General features: G+C 34.5%; 1 protein-coding gene across 9 annotated transcripts in view; it reads left to right on the forward strand.

The window, feature by feature from the left end:
- YTHDC1 (YTH N6-methyladenosine RNA binding protein C1) overlaps positions 1-16646 on the forward strand; it is a 116437-nt gene extending 99791 nt beyond the window's left edge. For 5 of the 9 annotated variants that reach the window (XM_053922204.2, XM_053922201.2, XM_024579705.4 and 2 more), the window contains 9 exons: positions 49-166; positions 6198-6282; positions 7227-7393; positions 9904-9986; positions 11225-11261; positions 11334-11397; positions 11508-11570; positions 13057-13191; positions 15636-16646. In XM_053922204.2, coding sequence (XP_053778179.1) covers positions 49-166; positions 6198-6282; positions 7227-7393; positions 9904-9986; positions 11225-11261; positions 11334-11397; positions 11508-11570; positions 13057-13191; positions 15636-15860 — 977 coding nt within the window. In that variant the 3' untranslated portion in view covers positions 15861-16646. The remainder of the gene's footprint in view (positions 1-48; positions 167-6197; positions 6283-7226; positions 7394-9903; positions 9987-11224; positions 11262-11333; positions 11398-11507; positions 11571-13056; positions 13192-15635) is intronic. The other 4 variants (XM_053922206.2, XM_053922202.2, XM_053922208.2 and 1 more) reach the window with 1 other exon arrangement.
- Positions 16647-20295: the final 3649 nt, after the last annotated feature.

Here is a 20295-nt window from a genome sequence, read left to right on the forward strand (position 1 = left end):
TATACTTTATTAGCATTTTTATATTATCTTGTGATTTGATTCCCTTAGGATTTGCAAGACTTTCTTCAGAATCACATCACGGAGGATCTCCTATACATTGGGTGCTTCCAGCAGGAATGAATGCTAAAATGTTGGGAGGTGTCTTTAAAATTGACTGGATTTGCAGGTAAGTTACAAGTGTAGATAATAAAAGTTGCCCTTGTTTGAATGGGCTACCAGTTGGGAATAATGTTAAAACTCTGGAGTTGTTTAGTTTTAATCTATCATTATCTCTAGTTACTCCTTTTTTTTTTTAATCTTATTTCTACACTGATTTGGATCATAAAGTTTAACAATGTTAAAGTAAAAATAGCATCAATATGCTTAGCTTGTCTTGTTTACTATCTTTATAATCTAATACAGGATGCAAAGTTCAAAGGTTTGTTTGGTCAATTGTTTTATGTATTTTTTATTTATTTCTCCGTATTAGTAATATAGCAGTAAATTTATCATGAATTAGACAGTTATTTGGAATGTTATCTAGCGCATATCTATGTAATATTAGTGATTTAACATCCTTTTTTATTATGGAATGGGAAATACTCTTGGTACATATGGGGCATGACTAATTTAGTTGTGAACAAGTGGGGTTTTTTGTTTTTTTTGGGGGGGGGCTCCTAACTTTTTTTTTTTAATTACAAAATCTTTATTTTTAAAAAAATTTTATTTATTTATTTTCAGTTACAATTGTCTGCATTTTCTCCCCATCCCTCCGCTGCACACCAGCCAGTCTCACCTCCCTCCCCCACCTCTACCCTCCCCCTTGATTTTGTCCTTGTGTCCTTTATAGTAGCTCCTGTAGACCCCTCTCCCCACTATCCCCTCACCACTCCCCTCTGGCTATTGTTACAATGTTCTTAATTTCAATGTCTCTGGTTATATTTTGTTTGCTTTTTTCTTTTGTTGATTATGTTCCAGTTAAAGGTGAGATCATATGGTATTTGTCCCTCACTTCCTGGCTTATTTCACTTAGTATAATGCTCTCCAGTTACATCCATGCCTTTGCAAAGGGTATAAGCTCCTTCTTTCTCTCTGCTATGTAGAATTCCATTGTGTAAATGTACCATAATTTTTGGATCCACTCATTTGCTGATGGGCACTTAGGTTGCTTCCAGTACTTGGCTATTGTAAATTGTGCTGCTATGCACATTGGGGTGCATAGGTTCTTTTGGATTGGTGTTTCAGGATTCTTAGGGTATAATCCCAGCAGCGGAATTGCTGGGTCAAAGGGCAGTTCCATTTTTAGTTTTCTGAGGAAATTCCATACTGTTTCCCACAGTGGCTGCACCAGTCTGCATTCCCCCCAACAGTGTACTAGGGTTCTCTTTTCTCCGCATCCTCTCCAACATTTGTTAGTGGATTTGTTTATCTTGGCCACTCTGACTGGTGTGAGATGGTACCTCATTGTGGTTTTAATTTGCATTTCTCTGATGGCTAGTGATGCTGAGCATCTTCTCATATGTCTCTGGGCCCTCTGTATGTCTTCCTTGGAGAAGTGTCTGTTCAAGTCCTTTGCCCATTTTTTAATTGGGTTGTTTGTCTTCCTGGAGTGGAGTCGTGTGAGTTCTTTATATATTTTGGAGATCAGGCCCTTGTCTGAGGTATCATTAGCAAATATGTTTTCCCATACTGTTGGTTCTCTTTGTAATTTGGCGCTGTTTTCTTTAGCCATGCAGAAGCTTTTTATTTTGATGAGGTCCCATTTGTTTATTCTTTCCTTTATGTCCCTTGCTTTAGGGGATGTGTCTGTGAGGATGTTGCTGCGTGGAATGTCTGAGATCTTCCTGCCAATGTTTTCCTCTAGGACTTTTATGGTGTTACGACTTATATTTAAGTCTTTTATCCATCTTGAATTTATTTTTGTGTGTGGTGTAAGTTGGTGATCGAGTTTCATTTTTTTGCATGTAGCTGTCCAGATGTCCCAACACCATTTGTTGAAGAGACTATTTTGCCTCATTTTATGCTCCTGCCTCCTTTGTCAAATATTAATTTACCACAGAGACTTGGGTTTATTTCTGGGCTCTCTGTTATGTTCCATTGGTCTATGGGCCTGTTTTTATTCCAGTACGAGGCTGTTTGGATTACAGTGGCCTTGTAATACAGTTTGATATCAGGTATTGTGATCCCTCCTGCTTTGTTCTTTTTCCTCAAAATTGCTGCAGCTATTCGGGGTCGTTTATGGTTCCATATGAATTTCTGAAATATTTGTTCTATATCTGTGAAATATGTCATGGGTACTTTAATAGGGATTGCATTGAATCTATAAATCGCTTTGGGTAGTACGGCCATTTTGATGATGTTAATTCTTCCAATCCATGAGCATGGTACATGCTTCCATTTGTTTGTGTCTTCCTTAATTTCTTTCTTCAGTGTTGTGTAGTTTTCTGAGTACAGGTCTTTTACCTCCTTGGTTAGGTTTATTCCTAGGTACTTTATTTTTCTTGTTGCTATATCAAATGGGATTTTTTTCCTGATTTCTGTTTCTGCTGTTTCATTGTTGATATACAGGAATGCCTTTGATTTCTGAGTATTGACTTTGTATCCAGCTGTTTTGCCAAATTCATTTATTAGGTCGAGTAGTTTTTTTGGTGGAGTCTATAGGGTTTTGCATGTACACTATCATGTCATCTGCAAACAGTGACAGTTTCATTTCCTCCTTTCCAATTTGGATGCCTTTTATTGCTTTTTCTTGTCTGATTTCTGTGGCTAGGACTTCCAATACTATGTTGAATAGGAGTGGTGAGAGAGGGCGTCTTTGTCTTGTTCCTGATCTTAGTGGGAAAGCACTAAGTTTTTGTCCATTGAGTATGATGTTGGCTGTAGTCTCTCATATATGGCCTTTATTATGAACAAGTGTCTCTTAAGGAAGTTAGCCAACTGTGCGTAGTGGCATTGGGATCTTTTGAAACTGGAGTATTTAAATATGTTATATTAGAAAAAGATTTATTTTGATGACTGAGCTACTAGCAGTCTTATGTTCTTACTGAATGATTGTACATTGTTTAAAAAATGATTAAAGAAGTCAATTTAGTTGATACAAACAAAACTAACACTAAATGAAAGGGACAGTCTCCTGTGGAGAACTGCAGAATGAAGTGGAAGGCAGAAGTCTTTTATAGGATAAAGAATGAAGAACAAGGAGACAAATAGGACACACCCGATTGGCTGTGTCCACACTGTGAACCTTGTTTGGGGTGAGAAAGCCTAGAGTTGGCTAAGAATATCTATGTTTCAGGTTGCTTACATGGTGCCTTGGGCAGAAGTCACTCCATCTTGGGCCTAGAAAGTTATTTAAACACATACAGTGCTAATTATTTAAGTGAACTTCTTGTTGCATGTACTACTCTATTATTTATACAATTAATTTTAGTTAGATAAAAATTACTTAAAAGGGACCCCACTAGTGTTATGTAATTTATGTGTTGGTTTAGGTGCTGGGTTTTGATAGGTAGGGATAGTGGAATTGGATAAGAATAAGAAGGAAAAATGCAGTTTATATTCAGGAAGGCAGATTAGCACAAGAAGAACATGAAAACAAACTGGGGAGGTTGGGAGGGTATGTGGGTGGGATAGGGAGTCATCTTTTTTTTTTTTTTTTTTTTTTTTATGAAGAAGACCAAAATGCAAAGATAAAGAGTAATGGGCCTAGCCTAAGGAGTAAAGCCTTCACTGTGGGATAGTGACGAACTGTGAAGATACATGGACAATGATATAGTGGAAATAACGTGTTAGCTGGATTGTTAATATAGTAGCAAAAAGCTATATGCATAAAAATACATCATCATTACTCGCCCCATCGCTACTTACTCTAGGAAAAAATTAAAAGCAACTAAATTCTTCCATGTAGGACATTGGTTAGGTAAATTAAGGTTTGTTACTTAAATATAATATGCAGAAATAATTGTCTGTGGAACAAAATGGGAAGATACAACACATGAAAAAAGAATTTTAATGTTGGACTGTGATGTTAGGGTGGTGAGAGAGTGGGTGATAACCCTACTGCGCTGCACCCAGAGTTTTAAAATAAAAAAAAATTCATAATTCTTAGAATTAAGTTAAAATTTAATTATAATCAATAAAATTATAAAATTTAAAATCTGGTTTTTTATAGGGAAAACAAGGTGCCAGTTATTTCTTAGAGTGATAGACATTTTTTAGATGGATAAAATTGTAAAGGTCTAAGGACAGGTTTTTTAGTCTATGCTTTTATAACTAGAAGTATCATTGGTGTACCTGGAAAATATTTGGAGACGGTGCTTTCTTGGGAATAGGAGAAAAAAATAGTCGCCTAGTTTTAGATTGATTGCAGCAAATTTGTTTTGAGTGTGACTTTTGACATTATTTTCACATTATTGATTAGTAAATTTGTTTATGAATTTTAGAAGGTGGACTTAATTTATTCATAGATTATTGTTTTCATATTCCTTTTCATTGACTTACTGGTTAATTTACCAACTTGTTTGAAATGTATTTAGCAACAGAAGAGGTACAAATCAAAATCATTCATCTTACTAGTCATTTTGTGCGCTCTTGAACCACTCTTGATTTGGGAAGTAAGATGTGTATGAGACTGAGTCCTAGTCTTTCAGTAATACCTAGTGGGCATATGCATCACTCACTGCCCACTTCCCTCATACATTCATATCACCACCACCACCACAGAGCATGCCACCTTATTACAATACTACTATAACTTTAGTTATACTTCTCTTTCCTTGTAAATGTCGGAATTTTTTCTAAGGTTTAAAAATGTTACCAAAATTTGAGCATTCAGTATTCATCTTTAAGGAAATTCATGTAGGATTAAAATAAGTGATTATATAGTTTGTTCACTGCACCAGCTTACTTGCTTGTGCTTTTCCTTCTCCATTTTGCTTTTGCTGTAAGCCCTTCTCATTGCTTCAGATGTTGTAACCCTGCCTTATCATTCTATGTGAGGCATTTCCTGGGCCATGTGACTTTCAGGCTTACTGCTGTGCCACTAAGGATTTTCAGATTATTTTTCTCTCCAAAAGAGATACGACTATCTACATTAAAAACAAAATGAATCTTCTGTATTCTATTTATCGTACCAACTCTTTTACAAAATAATTGTGTGTGCTTGTTTATTCTTTGATAGCTGTGGAAAAAAGAGTAGGGACGAAAGCAGCTCTTTACCTTATTTATCTATGTTTATCCTTAAGCTGAGCAGTTTCATTTGTATTGTAGATATAATAGTTCTTAAAGCATTTATTTATTTTGGCATTACTCATTTTATGCACAAATAGGTAGAAACTTAATCTAATGCTGTTAATTTTTTATTGATCCTTGACAACTAACAAGTATTTTTTAAATGTCATGTTTGCTTTCAGCATTGTGCTAGGTTGATAAAGAACTACAAAAATACAGGATATCTTATTTTTAAGTTGGTGAGATCATTTTGCCCTATGGCTCAGAAGGAGTTAGAGTTTGTTTAAAATTATATACTAGAATATTGCACTTCTATTCTAGTATATAGGTGTAAGTATATTGGTATAGGTCTAGTATATTGGTGTAAGTGGAGGGCATAATTAATACATACAAATACATAGATTTATAAACAAACATTTGTATTGTTAAGAGCCGTTCTATTCATGATGGGTAATAATTAATTGTCTTATTGAAAGGGGGAAGACACTTGAATCTGGTAAAGCAGTCCTGAACCAAGGATAAGGGGACATTTGTTTTCATTTGGTATTAACTACCCGGTTAAGATTCAGCTCTTTGTTTATCAGTTAATAAAAGATACAAAATTTTTTGAGTACACAGAATCAAGAAATACAGTAAACATTTTTATATGTCATTTCATTTGCAAACTACATAAAACAAATAGGAAGTAGAACGTGCTATTCTTGTTTATAAGATGAAGAAAACTCAGACTCAGAGAAGAGAGAGAGCTGAAACTCAAACTCCAGATTGTCTTTGTTTCCAAGCTCACATTCTTAAGCAGTGTGTTACCTTTTTTTTGAGTGCATTCTGAAGGGGCTCTTTCTCTGGGGAGTAGCTCTACCAATCTAAGTGATTCTTAAATTTTAGTCACATTTAAATCATGATTAACATAGGAATTGACTATGAAAGTAGCATAAGGTCCTTTTAAAGTATTCTGCAAAAGAGTGTAATTACTATTACGTTGTATTTAGGCGTGAATTACCCTTCACTAAGTCGGCTCATCTCACCAATCCTTGGAATGAACACAAACCAGTAAAGATTGGACGTGATGGACAGGTTTGTTATTTTAATTCTTTTAAAACACCTTTAATCAACACTTTTTAAGACCTATACCAAAGGACATTTTAAACTTATTTCTGAAAGATTGTGTGCAGTATTAAGGAAAATGTTCTTATTTGGAGTTTATGATTACTGTGATTAATGACTGACTAATAAGACCTCCACTGATGTTGGAAGCTTTATATGGTACTTCCATTAATACCATTGAAGAAAAAGTTTTGAAGAGAATTGGCCTGATTTTAAATGAGTTTTCATTATAGTATTACTGATGTTCAGAACATCTTTGCTTATGTTTTCTGAATAGAAGGAAGCTTTATAAAAAGATCGGTATATGTACTGGGATTGTTGTCAAGTCGATTGAAATAAAAAAATGTGCAGTTATTTAAAATAAACACAAACCTTTGACTCTCAGTTTCTGTAGGTAATTTTGAACAGAGATGATAATTTTTCACTGCTCATAAGTGAAAATGTTGGTAGTTGGAGAATAAAACTTAAAATTTAAAATTCCACAGATTATTATGCCTTTGTAGTTAATCTAATGGATTTCAGTGCATTTAGCAGTTTATAATTATCAAAGTTGTTGGCACACACTAACATAACATGTTTTCCTCCACTATACTGAGACAGATGAATACCTTTGTCCTGATATTTCTGAATTTTGTACAAATAAATAATCTGCAGAGGGCATTTGTCTCAGAATTTTAAGCAGTTGCATTTGTATATTTAACTTTGGTGATTCTACACGTTTTAGTTTTGTCCTTATTGAAGACAGGAAACAATGTTGAAAAGTTTAAACCTTTCAAGGATGTTTATTGGAATCCCATGTGATCGCCAGTTTCTGGAAGGAAACCTCCGAAACACTGTTTTTGTTCTTGTATGTCAGGAAAAATCAAGTTTATTACAAGTTTCACCTATCTTCATCTTGTACTTTCCTATTCTAGGAAATTGAACTCGAATGTGGAACCCAGCTTTGTCTTCTATTTCCCCCTGATGAAAGTATTGACTTGTATCAGGTCATTCATAAAATGCGTCACAAGAGAAGAATGCATTCTCAACCCCGATCAAGAGGACGTCCATCCCGTCGAGAACCAGTCCGGGATGTGGGAAGGTTAGAAACGTTCTTTGGACTGATAATAGGCACATGTATCAGAATAACATGATGGAGGAATGTGATTCGTCAAAAGTTTGTCCTGCGGTAAAGAAGAAAGAGAAAATCCTCAAATCAAGCTGCATGGACTAGTTTGTGGCTTCATTGAGGATTTCACATGGTCACCTTGATCTCAGTCATTTTTCAAGAGGAAAATGGGGATCTTTCCTTATGCAGAAAAATTATTTGCTCTAAAGAGTATTATCCAATTTAGATTAGTTGATATTCTGATAATACAATGTATAAAATGGAAATGAGGTAGGCCTTTGTTGCTAAAAACAGGCTAGAAAAGAGGAAGAGGAGGAAGTCTTTATTCACAAAAAATGTTAATATTTTGTAAAAAGCCTTTTCTTGCAGGTGTGTCTCTGGATAACCCTTATGAGATATGGGACTTTTATAAAGGATCACTAATATTTTTTCAGAAGATGACGCCTCATATAGAGGATAAAATATTTTAAGTTATTTTGATATTCAAGAGGAGCATTATTGGGACTGTTTCAAATTTTATCACCGTGATGTGTTAACCCCATTGCCAGATATTCTCTAACCTGTACCCAGTGAATTCATACATCTTGCAGAGCTTCTGAAAATAGGTCCTTTCCAAAGGGGATCAAGTGGCCCTGGGAGACCCGGCAACAAACCAAAACGAAGGGCTGTTGCTGTGTCTGTTTACAACTTTTCCAGATGCTGGCAGTACCTGTGGACTTAAAAGTGTTTTTTAGAGGATCGCCATGGTTATTGATCACTACTTTATGAACTAAACATCATTTTCCAGGAAAAGGGGGTTTAACTTGATACAGAATTGGAGAAGGCTTTGCAAAGGACTGAGTTAAGCCCTTCTACCCAACACCTTCCCCTGTATAGATTTGCATACAGCTAATCTAAAATATTCTGCTAAAGACTGTTGGATGTGTGGTTGATGGGATGAAACCTTTGGTTAAGTTTCCTTTTGATGGAAACATCCTGTGGTAGGTACAGATAATCCAACAAGAGTCCCCATTCCTTTGAGCTTAAAAAGGACACTGTCGAGTAGGTAGGAGGAAACCTGGCAGAGCCCCCTTATTTTCTGGCTTAAAAGGACTGAGCACCAAGATGTCTTTTGAAGTTTTAAGCTAAGAGGTTTCCAGTGCAATACAGTACATACAAGTGAAGTTTTTACCTCAGTTTTGCAATGGACTGCAAACTATACTTATTACACCACTACACCTTCTCTCAAGCCTGCCAGGGCCTCCATATATGTATGTGGCTTACAGCTTAAAGTCAGTAGTTGGACTACTATATGAACTGTTACTATCATGTTTTATACCGGTCGTAAATGCACTCCCCAAACTACAAGAAAGCGGTATGTTTATTTTTTAAACCAGCTTTTAATTTTCTTAGTCTTATATATTGTAGATGCAACTGTTTTATTCTGTTGGGGGTGGGGCTTGGGATAATTGCACTTAAGTTTACGTGAATTTGTGTTGCAAAAGTTATTGAAAGTGATTGATACTCAGAAATAGCTGGAAAACGAGTTATGCCAGGTTTGACAGTTTTTGGTAGAGTTTTTTAGACATTAAGGGTAAAAAGATATATTTGTTACCTAAAAAATTTGGATATTTAGAAATTTTGTGTAGCCCTTTCTTAAATGCTAAGTAAAAATGAAGTGTATTTAATTGTGTATTACATTAAACATTAAGACTTATGGAAGACAGTAGAGGGCACACTGCAGAGAGTAAAATTTTACTTCCTAAAGAATACTTTGAACTCCTTTTATGAACTCTGTTAAAACTGCCCCATTACTTGCCAGTTTTATTTTAAGGCATTGTCTTTGGAAAAAATTCCATTAATTCCTAAATGTTACTAAATACAGAAATTTATTTTTCATAGTATTAAGAATTTCAAAACTTTCTTGTAAAGTCACTTAATAAGTTATCACATTTTCTGTATGATGATACAAAAAGTATAATTTTGTGCAGAGACGAAAAATACTTAAGACATTCTTAATTTTGTTGAGATTTATCCTAAAATGACAGTAATAAGTTTAAATATATAGTTTTTAAAGTTACCTATTGTATAATGATAGAGTATTTTTTCCTTTCTTTTTCATTTGAATGGAGACTTTATTTGGGAAAGTGTATTAATTGTTAAACTGGATACTTAAATTAGTTCAAGGGTGGATCATTCACTTTTGTTTAGAGTACTAAAATGTAATTTACATATTTTGAGGAGATTCCTCTTTCCAGCTGTCTCATCCTAGCATGAGGAGTGCAGAGAGTATCTACTTCCAGCAGTATACTGAAAAGATTGATTTATAGTAATTTGAGAAATTAAAATTTAGAAATTTCAAGATTGTTTCCCACAGATTTGAGTGTTATTTTAGAGTAAATAATGGGCAAATTTTTGTACTTATTTCTGTCAGAAACTCTTGCTTTGCTATTTGTTCTCCCAGCAGTTTTTGGTTTAATTTCTAATATGTCTAATTTGTGTAGGCGTCGACCAGAAGATTATGATATTCATAACAGCAGAAAGAAACCAAGGATTGACTATGCCCCTGAGTTTCACCAGAGACCAGGTTAATATTTTATAATCCTGCAGATATTTGACTTAAAATTATTAAAAAACAACAAAAACACAAAAACTTCTGTTGTAATTGTGTAGTTGTAAAAGTGAGAAATCTAGGACATGACTACTCAAACTTCAGGAAGTTATTAATAGTCCTCACCTAGTAACTTTCTCTCCTTTCTTGAGGTTATCTAATTTATCCTACTGGACTCATTATCATAAATCTGTTAATTATCTGATTTTGCTAATTTATAATTACTGCAAAAGGTTAGGTATAGTTAGGGAAAGCACAAATCTTACACTTTATGCTTCTTATTTCCTATGATATTTAGTATTTCATGTGTTACATAGCTTTGTTTGGAAATTGAAATCATGCTATATTTTCTAAATAAAAATCTTTGAGTTTATGTTTTTGGAGAGGAATGGGAAATATTTTGTTTGTAACCTAAAAGCCAGCTTCTCAGTTAGTCTTTCCCTTGATGGATTAAAAAAAAATAAAAGTGTATTTACAAGAAGAAATTTATTTAATACCATGATACATTTATAAAAATTTAGGCAGTTTGGAAATTGGTGTTAAAGAGCATAACAGCACTGTTACATAACAACTGGCTTATTTAATAAGCTTTACTCTTCTCCAAAATAGGTGTTACAAGGAATGAAATTGGGTTTTCTCCAGTAATGTGGCCACTCAAACTTTTTATGTTTTAATATGCTGAGGCCTTACTGAAAGGTGGTGGGAAAATACTTTTATTTCCATGGTTCTTTCATTTAAAATCTATACCTCTTTATTCTTGCAGTTTTGTTTTCTTCCCTTTAAGTTTGCATTTTTCAAAAGTATCTATGGTTGACCTAGCAAGACTGTGTACATGTATACTCAGGTAGAAGGTAAACATTTGTTTTAAACAAATTCTGTTGCAGTGTCCTCAAGATAATTCCTTTGCCCTTACCTTCCTTATGGTGCAGAATGAAGAAATTATCTATCTAGCGAAAATTGGGGTGTGGATTTAGAAGATCCATACGAAAACCTCTACCAGTTTATAAGTCTGTGATACCAGTAAATTATTACTTCCTAGATTATCATGTAATCTGAGAAGAAAATCTGAAAATGGAATAATGCAATAATAGTATGACTTAATAGCATCACAGTATTCATGGGAAGAATTGAGATGAGTGGTAAGGAAGGTTTAATTATGATGCCATAATGAAAACTATAAATTTCATTTACTAAAATGCTTGATGTTTGAACAGGGTATTTAAAGGACCCACGATACCAGGAAGTAGACAGGTAAGTTTGGTTCACTCTTGCTTAGTTTTGAATTACATTCTTGGAACTAGTTTATGAATTACCTGAATTTAGTTTCACAAATCTTATTCCCAACAGACGATTTTCAGGAGTTCGCCGAGATGTGTTTTTAAATGGGGTAAGCATTTCATTTTGTATGTTAAAAGTACATAAAATCAAGATCTGATTTATTTTGTAGTTTTGAGTTTTATTTCTATTTGTTATTGACATTATCACCTTTTATTTTAGTCCTACAATGATTATGTGAGGGAATTTCATAACATGGGACCACCACCACCTTGGCAAGGAATGGTTTGTATTCTGTTTTTGCAAATAGTTTTTTGTTTGCAGTTCTGTGTATTTTGATGGCTAACATGAAATATTCTTGAACAGTTACCTATTTAGAGACTTAAGTATATATCTTTGGTACTAAATAATGACATAGTGTTTTTAAAATTAAAGACTAATGAATAATTTGATTTGTGTTGATAACAGGCTTAATCGATAAGGGTTATGGCTTATTGTAGGTGGCTAGTGGTACAAATTCTGCCTGGGGTCATATACCTTACCTTCTCAGTTCTGACCTTGGGCAAGTTTTATAAGTACATTCGTCATTTCCTTGAATGTAAAATTCAATAAACATTTGTTCATTCTTTGGCTTATCAAAGTAATATTTAGTGCCTGCTCTCTGCAGGGCACTGTACTTGTTCTGATTATCCACTGGTCAGCAAAATGGGCATTGTACCTGTCCTTGTGTGGCTTGATATTTAACGGAATAGTGTCAGTCTCATAGGATAGATGAGAAGCTAAACTTAAAAATATGTGCAAAGTTTAGCATAGTGCCTGACCCGAATATTCAGTAAATTGTCTGTATAAAATAAGGTTAATTAAACCATGTTTCTAATTTTTAATAGTTTCCTTTAAGAAAACTGCATATTCTTCTTAGAGTACATTTTAAGGTATTGAGGATAGCTGAGGCCTTAATTCCCAAGAAATGAAACACTTGGAAATTTAAATAGTTCTTATTATTTTTTACCCTTTGAAAAACAAAAAGAATAATGCTACCTGTAATGTGGCCTCGTCATCTGACTTTCGTTTTACGTAAGGGCCTATATAGAGATAGATGAATTACAAATTTTTTTTCTTTTAAATTCTATGAAATTTAAAACAAAAATTTAATAACATCTTGGCACTAACAACGGAAGTAACCTTTGAAATGCCCTTAATCAGTTTACAATCAATTTAAGAGTACATTAGCTACTAGAAGGTGTGTGTTTTTTTTAAGAACAGATTTTTACATCATGGTTAAGATGACTGATTCTAGAGCCACACTGCTTCATGTTGTGTCCCAGCTTCACCTCCTTATTAGAATGTGATTTTAAGCAAGTTACCTAGCTAATTGGTTCCTCTTTTATAAAATAGGAATAATAGCACCTGTTTCATAGGGTTGCTGTGAGAATTAAATGAGACATGTGAAGTGTTTAGGACAGTGCTGACAGTGCTCATAGTATGTAAGGGTTTGCCATTTCTATTAGTACTTAAATGATACTGTATTAAAGAGTAAACATGTTAAATCTCAAAAGATGTGCAATTAGAGTTTATTACGGACATATAAACAAGCAAATAAAGGATATTTGGAAGAACCTTTATGCCATCAAAGTAGATGGTTAGTACAGATTAAATATTTGTTTGGGATGGGTGGTTTAGGTAGGGAATTCTAAGAGTGGTTTATTTATAAGGATGTTTGGTACGTACTTACGGAAGAGGGCTTTTGTTTTCTGGGGTTTTGTTTTTTTAGACTCCTTATCCGGGAATGGAACAACCTCCACACCATCCTTACTATCAGCACCATGCTCCACCTCCTCAAGCTCATCCCCCTTACTCAGGACATCATCCAGTACCACATGAAGCAAGATACAGAGATAAACGAGTAGTAAGTGCATGAGAAGGCGAAAGTGTGAGGGAACTACTTAGAATTGTAGATTATTTAAATGTAGAGGCTACCATGTTATTTTGATTGGTGGATTGTTTCATATTCTTACAGCAAACTGTTTTGGAGTAATTCACAACTTGTTTATTAACAATGGCTTATCCCTTTGGATTATTTAGACTGACTACATTTCTTTTACTGATCAAACAGACTGCTTAAGTTGAGGCAACTCCTACAGATAGCTCTTAGGTAATGTCCTAGGGTGTGGTATACTAGGATATTTTGTGTTTTCACTTATCTTTAATTAATATTATTGCAAATAGGTGTTTCTAAGATTTTTGTATATTCTGACTGACTCAGTGTTCATAGGATAGATGGTGTATATTCATTCCCGTAGTTAACAGGTAAATTTCCAATCTCATTTTGTCATTTGTTTCTACCAAATTTTGTTAAAACTAGTAATGAAGAGAACTATTTCACCTACCTATCTCTGCTTCGTAGGATGATGCTAGCAAATGACAAACATGCTATGATGTAGCAGACGAGTAAATTGTACTTAAACAGTTACTGGTTCTAATAATCTGATAACGCTTTTTTGTCCATTTAAAGAGAGGATGAATGAATGACAATCTCTAGTTTGAGTTTTTTTGTTTTTAAACTAGTGAGGCTGACTTTATTAAGTGGTATTCAGTTTTTCCCTAATAGTACTTTTATTTTTAAAAATGAAATGGTCTCCTGGCACTTGTTAGCATAATTCCTTTGTGTGTAAGTTTGGTAGCCTTCGAAAGGTAGTTTGGTTGTTAAAATAGGATATACAGTTTGGAATTTGACCCACCAGCCCAGAACCCCCAGCGTTGTGTACACACGTGCGTGTGTACACACACACACACACACACAAACACTCGAGATGGAGTTTTTGCTGGGTCAAATATCCTTTTATCTTCCCACTTAGATAAGAGTATGCATATTTAAGAGGGTCAGTGTGCCCAGTACTTTACTCGCCTGTCTTTGAGATACTTTAATCTGTTGTCATTTATTTCCTTTTCCCAGTGATTTCCAACATTTTTCATCTCATGTCATACATAAACTACTGAAATTCTGTGGCATACCAAAACACATTATAATAGCTATAATTTTGATCAAGTTACAAAGTAATAATAGTAATTACCTACCCCTTTTGCTCCAAACTTGTTTTTTTTTTTTTAATTATTTTTTTTAATTGAATTTACAAAGTGACTTTTTAAAAAATCAGGTACCTGTACTTGTATATAAGGATTTCTGGTACCAAGAAATAACCAGTCAGATGCAACTTTACAATGCAGTGTGACCAAAAATAAGGTGCAACACTATTACATAATACTACACATTTATGGTTCAGTACAGGGCATTCACACTGAATGGCTGTTTTGTGTTGGCTGTTGTAATTTTTTTATTTGACAGTATCGGGGGAAAATCTCAGTGTGCCTGGCTAAATAGTTAGGTGTTACAGGTTTTAAAAATTCTGGCAGCACACCTGTTGTGAAAATCACTACCTTATCCTAATAAAGATATTAGTCCTTCAGAAATCACATATTAGGACCTTTAATCTTAATTCAATAAAAACAGTTTGAGAATCCTGACTAATGCTTATATGATACATACTCATATATGAAAAGTAATGCGGAATTGTGTTTTTGAATCTTCTATTCTGTATATTTATGTTTACCTTTGAAAAGAGACTTAAGTTCACTAAGTAAAGGTGAGTTGAGAATTAAGAGTAGAAAACTAGAGCAGGAGTCAAGCTTAGAATTAGTGACAGTGACAGCTTGCATCTCACTCAGGCAGTTTATTCATCTTACTGTCCTCCCTTGTCCTCCTCAGCATTCCTGTGTATTACTGACTAGCTCTTTGTGAAATCCACAATCTTACCTGAAGTTCATATTTTCTTAAAGTTCTTCCAAATTTCATAAATTATTTGTCATTAACAGTGGTTTAGTTTGAAAGAAAATATGGAATGTGAGAATTGTTAATTTTACCTTAAAAGGATAAGTTGCGTGTTAGCTTGTAGCATCAAAGGAGAAAGTTACCAGTAGGGTTTACCTATTACAGAAAAACATTGATGACATTTAGCATGATTGTCAGCATATATGCATGATGTGCTGGACAGTCATTAGTAGGTGATTACTTTGGCCTAAATCTTAGATAAAGGGATTGGATGGAAAGGTCATTAAAGTTACATTAGGAAACTGTATGGAGTGGTTTTTTTTAATGAGATAGATGTAATCCTCTATTGTAAGTATCTAATTAAAATATCAAAATTCTGTTTTTAAATGGCAGAATTACTTATTGTGAATTAATGTATTTAGTGCATTTTCTAGCTTCTTTCTACTAGACAGTAATTACAGTATAGAGACTCATAAACTTTTTCCAGTTTTCGACATACCTAAACAATTTCTTACCTTTTCTAGCACGATTATGATATGAGGGTGGATGATTTCCTTCGTCGCACACAAGCTGTCGTCAGTGGTCGGAGAAGTAGACCCCGTGAAAGAGACTGGGAACGAGAGCGGGATCGCCCCAGAGACAACAGAAGAGACAGAGAGCGAGATAGAGGACGTGACAGAGAAAGAGAAAGAGAACGATTATGTGATCGTGACAGAGACCGAGGGGAGAGAGGTCGATACAGAAGATAATGTGCTTTTGGAAGCACTGATTGTTTAAAGATAAAAAAAAATCTTGTAATTTTTTTTTTTTTTTTTTTTGGTGTGTGTTTACAAGTAGTAAATTTATTTTCAGCTGTCTACTTAAAGTTCATTGTGTAGAAGGATTTATTATGACCCTCTTTGTTCCAAGCATGCAGTATAATAAGAACTGGAAAAAACTCAAATCCTCCAAAAAATGCACAGTTGACAGTTTGAGTTGACACTTAACTGGGGCAGAATGGAACAGTCCACGGATGTAGATATTGATTCCTTCTCCATACATGTTCATCTACTTACAGTGTGTTCGTTCTAGAGTTATTTCTTTGTTTGCTTTTCTTCTTTTGGATTTTGACTGATGACTGCCATGATATTTTTCTTCGATGTGTTTCTAACTGTAGTTGCACACAGTTCAGTAAAAATAATGCTGCTATCAAGTATGCAATTATTGAAGTATGATGGTTTGACTGTATGGCAGTGTTGTAGCAGCCTCTTGGTTTCGCCCTTTCCCTCTTTTTTTTTTTATCTTAAGTGACTTTTTATTTTTCTTCAGTCTTCAATGATGAGAGCAATATTATGAAGACATTGCTATCTAATTTTTAATCTTTTTCAATAAAAAATTCCCATGTTCAGTAGCATGGTTGATGCTATTGTTTAGCCTTCCCTCCAAACTGTAAACATTGGCTTGGAATGTTCACAACTTGCGCGCGTGACAGCAGAAGATAATCCCCATATTCTACATTGCTACTGTTTTGTATAAAATAAATTGGGAAAGACTGACATCGGTTGTATTTCTTTTTTCTCCGCATGCAAGTTTATTTTCTTACCATTGGTAGACGAACACTTTGAGTTTAGGAGTTGTAGGAGCCCCATTTGCCTTTGTTTCACATATTTTAGCAGAAGTGAATGACCTATGCCAATTATATTAAAAGCTTACTTCTACTTTTAATGTAAGAACTAATGATACACAATGGAATTATATTGATATTTTGGTTAAGCATTTATTCCTCTGATAACATTTTAGGATCTATTTTAGTCAGGGGACTTTTTTCTTATTTCAGGTTTTCTGTTCTAGTATCTGTGTTAGTGAACTAATTTATGGCTGTTTCTACTTTTAAAATTTAACTCTCTCAGAGTTAGTTACATATTTTAAGTTAACCATCAATTCCTCCCAATAGTAACAAGCCATATAAAATAGAGAATCACACGTGAAAACAGTTTAAGAAAGACTTTCTTGCATTTCAGTTTCTTGGGTTATACCTGTGTACCAAATCACAATTTTACATTTACTCCATTGGTCTGAACAGAGGAACATAGGAACTTCACTCTTGAAAAATATTTAAAACTATCAATATACTGCTTTTATAGTCTCACTGTCATTTATAACTTTTCCCAATGCATTCACTATTAGTAGTTGTATGTATTTGAAAAATAAAGCCTAAGATTTATTTAAAATCTTGAAGTGTGATGGAAAGAATAATTAAGCTAGTAGTAGGAAACTGGTTCTGTTTTCAGCATTATCTTTGATTCAAAGAGTTGGTAGTATAAGGTAAGTCATTTCATTGACGTTTTATTTGTAATCATCACTGAGTTAATACAAGTTAAAATCTAAAGATTTCTTTTGTAAGTTCTTAAACACTGATGAATTTCTAAGATGTAGAGAAATCAAAATGTTAAACTGGTAAGTAATAAGTTATTTTCCTAAAATAATAGTAGTAGTCATAAGAAATTATAAATCATTATGCACTTAGTATGTAAAAGCCCTTTGTGCTTCATATACTGACTATCCTCTTAAAACATCCCACTACCTTAAAAAAAAAATTTTTTTTTTTTATCCTCACCTGAGGATGTGCTTATTGATTTTAGAGAGAAGGGAAGGGAAGCAGTGAGAGGGAAACATTGTTTGCGTCTTGTACGTGCTCCGACTGAGGATTGAACCCATGAATTTTCGGCTCACAGGACAACGCTGCAACCGTGCCAAGCTGGCTCACTTCCTATTTTTAAAGTTGGGAAGATTGACCCAGAGAGGCTAATAACTTGCCCAAGATTTCAAAGCAGTAACTTGATAGGTCCACGGTTGCAATCGTATTTCAATATAATTTGATGTTTCTAAAGAAGCTACTTCATATCTTGGAAAAAATAGAATATAAGTTAATGTTTAAAATTATAGTGCTAGGTTCTAAGGATATTAAATGTTTCCTTCAAGCTTCCTTACTAAGGAGAGGGTTTTCCTAAAGTGTCTAGTCATTTAGATGTTAACCTATGTTTTTGTATTTTGGGTGTTAAGAATCTTAGTGTCTAGTTAACTTTTAGCCAGTAATTTAATTTTTCCAGTTACAGTTTACATTTGGTATTTTGTATTTGTTTCTGGTGTACAGCATAGTGATTAGACAATCATACTTTACAAAGTGATCTCCCTGGTATTTTAAGTTGTTACAGTATTGGGTATATTCTCTATTCTATATATTATATTCCTGGTGACTACTTTTTAACTACCAATCTGGACTCAATTCCTGCATGTTTTTCATTCATTCCCCTCTCTGCCTCCCTCCCTTCTTAATCCTCAGTCTGTTCTATGAGTCAGTTTAAGTATTCATTCTTACGCATGTGGTTATTGAGTTTCCCAACCCCATTTATTGAAGATACACTCTCCCCACTGAATACCTCCTTTGTCAAATGTTAATATATTTGAGACTTCTCCCCTACTCCCGGATTCTCTTCTGACTCATTGGTATGTGCTGCTGCTTATGCCAGCATCGTAATTTTGATCAGTATAGTTTGTAATAAAGTTTGAAATCAGGAAGTGTGATGCCCTCAGCTTGGTTCTTTTTCAAGATCGCTTTGGATATTCAAGGTGTTTTGTGCCTACATACAAATTTGGGGGATTTTCTATTTCTGTAAAAATGCCTTAAGTTTTTTATTTGGATTGTATTTAATGTAGATGGCTTTGGGTAGTATGGACATCCTAACGATTTTTCCCCCAAATATCTAATTTTTTAAATTTTCATTAAACCTTTGTTTTTCAGTTACAGTTTAACATTCAGTGTTATTTTGGTTTCAGGTGTACGGCATAGGGGTTAGGCAATTCTATGCTTTTCAAAGTGTTCCCCCTGATATTTCCAGTAGCCCCCTGACACCATATGCAGTTATTACAATATATTGACTGTATTCCCTATGCCTGCCTTTATATCCCAATGACTATTTTGTAACTCCCAGTCTGTATTTAATCCCTTCATGTGTTTCACCCACTCCTGGAACTTCCCTTCTCCCTGGCAACCATCAGTCTGTTCTTTGTATCTATGAGTCTGTTTCTGTTTTTTATTTTGTTCTTTAGATTCCACATATAAGTGAAATCTATGGTATTTGTCTTCTTTCTGAGTGAGCATAAGACCCTGTAGGTCCATCCATGCTGTTGCATATGGTAAGGTTTTATTTTTTTTTAAGATTTTATTTTAAGAGAAGGGAAGGGAGGGAGGAGAAGAGGGAGAGAAACATCAATGTGTGGTTGCCTCTCGTTTGCCCCTGACTGGGGACCTGTCGTGCAACCCAGGTGTGTGCCCTCACTGGGAATTGAACTGGCAACCCTTTATTTCGCAGGCCTGCGCTCAATCCAGTGAGCTGCATGAGCCAGGGCAGTTTTTATTATGGCTGAGTATATTGTATAAATGTACCACAACCTGCAATGAAAATACACGTGCATTATTTTGAATTAGTATTTTGGGTTTCTACAGATGTATACCCAGAGTAGAATTGCTGGGTCATAATGCATTTTCATTTTTAATTTTTTTAGGAACCACCATGCTGTTTTTCGTAGTGGATGCAACAATCTACATTCCTACTAACAGTGCACTGGGGCTCCCTTTCCTCCACATTCTCACAAACAATTGTTTGTTGATTTATTGATGATAGCCAATCTGACAGGTGTGAGGTGATATCCCACTGTAGTTCCAATATGCATTTTCTTTTCATATGTTTTGTTGGCCATGTGTATATCCTCTTTGGAGAAGTGTTTATTCAGTTCCTCTGCCCATTTTTTAATTGGATTGTTTGGGTTCTTTTGGTGTTGACTTGTGTGAGTTCTTCATAAATGTATGTTTACCCCTATCAGATGTGTCATTGGCAAATACCTTCTCCCATTCAATAGGTTGTCTTTTCAGTGCAATTTTTAATTTGATGTCCCATTGTTTATTTTTAAGTATATTTTGTTGATTGTTATTACAGTTGTGCCATTTTTTTCCTCCCCTTTATTCTGCTCAAACCTGCATTCCTCCTTCCACCAGCCTTGCCCCGTATCCCTTAGTTCATGTCCATGGGTTGTACATGAAAGTTCTTTGGCTTCTCCATTTTCTATACTGTTCTTAACCTCCCCCTGTCTTATTTTGTACATACCAATTATGCTGCTTATTCTTTGTACCTTTTTCCCCATCCT

Source organism: Desmodus rotundus, chromosome 4, assembly GCF_022682495.2.
Source record: "Desmodus rotundus isolate HL8 chromosome 4, HLdesRot8A.1, whole genome shotgun sequence".
Taxonomy (NCBI): Eukaryota; Metazoa; Chordata; class Mammalia; order Chiroptera; family Phyllostomidae; genus Desmodus; species Desmodus rotundus.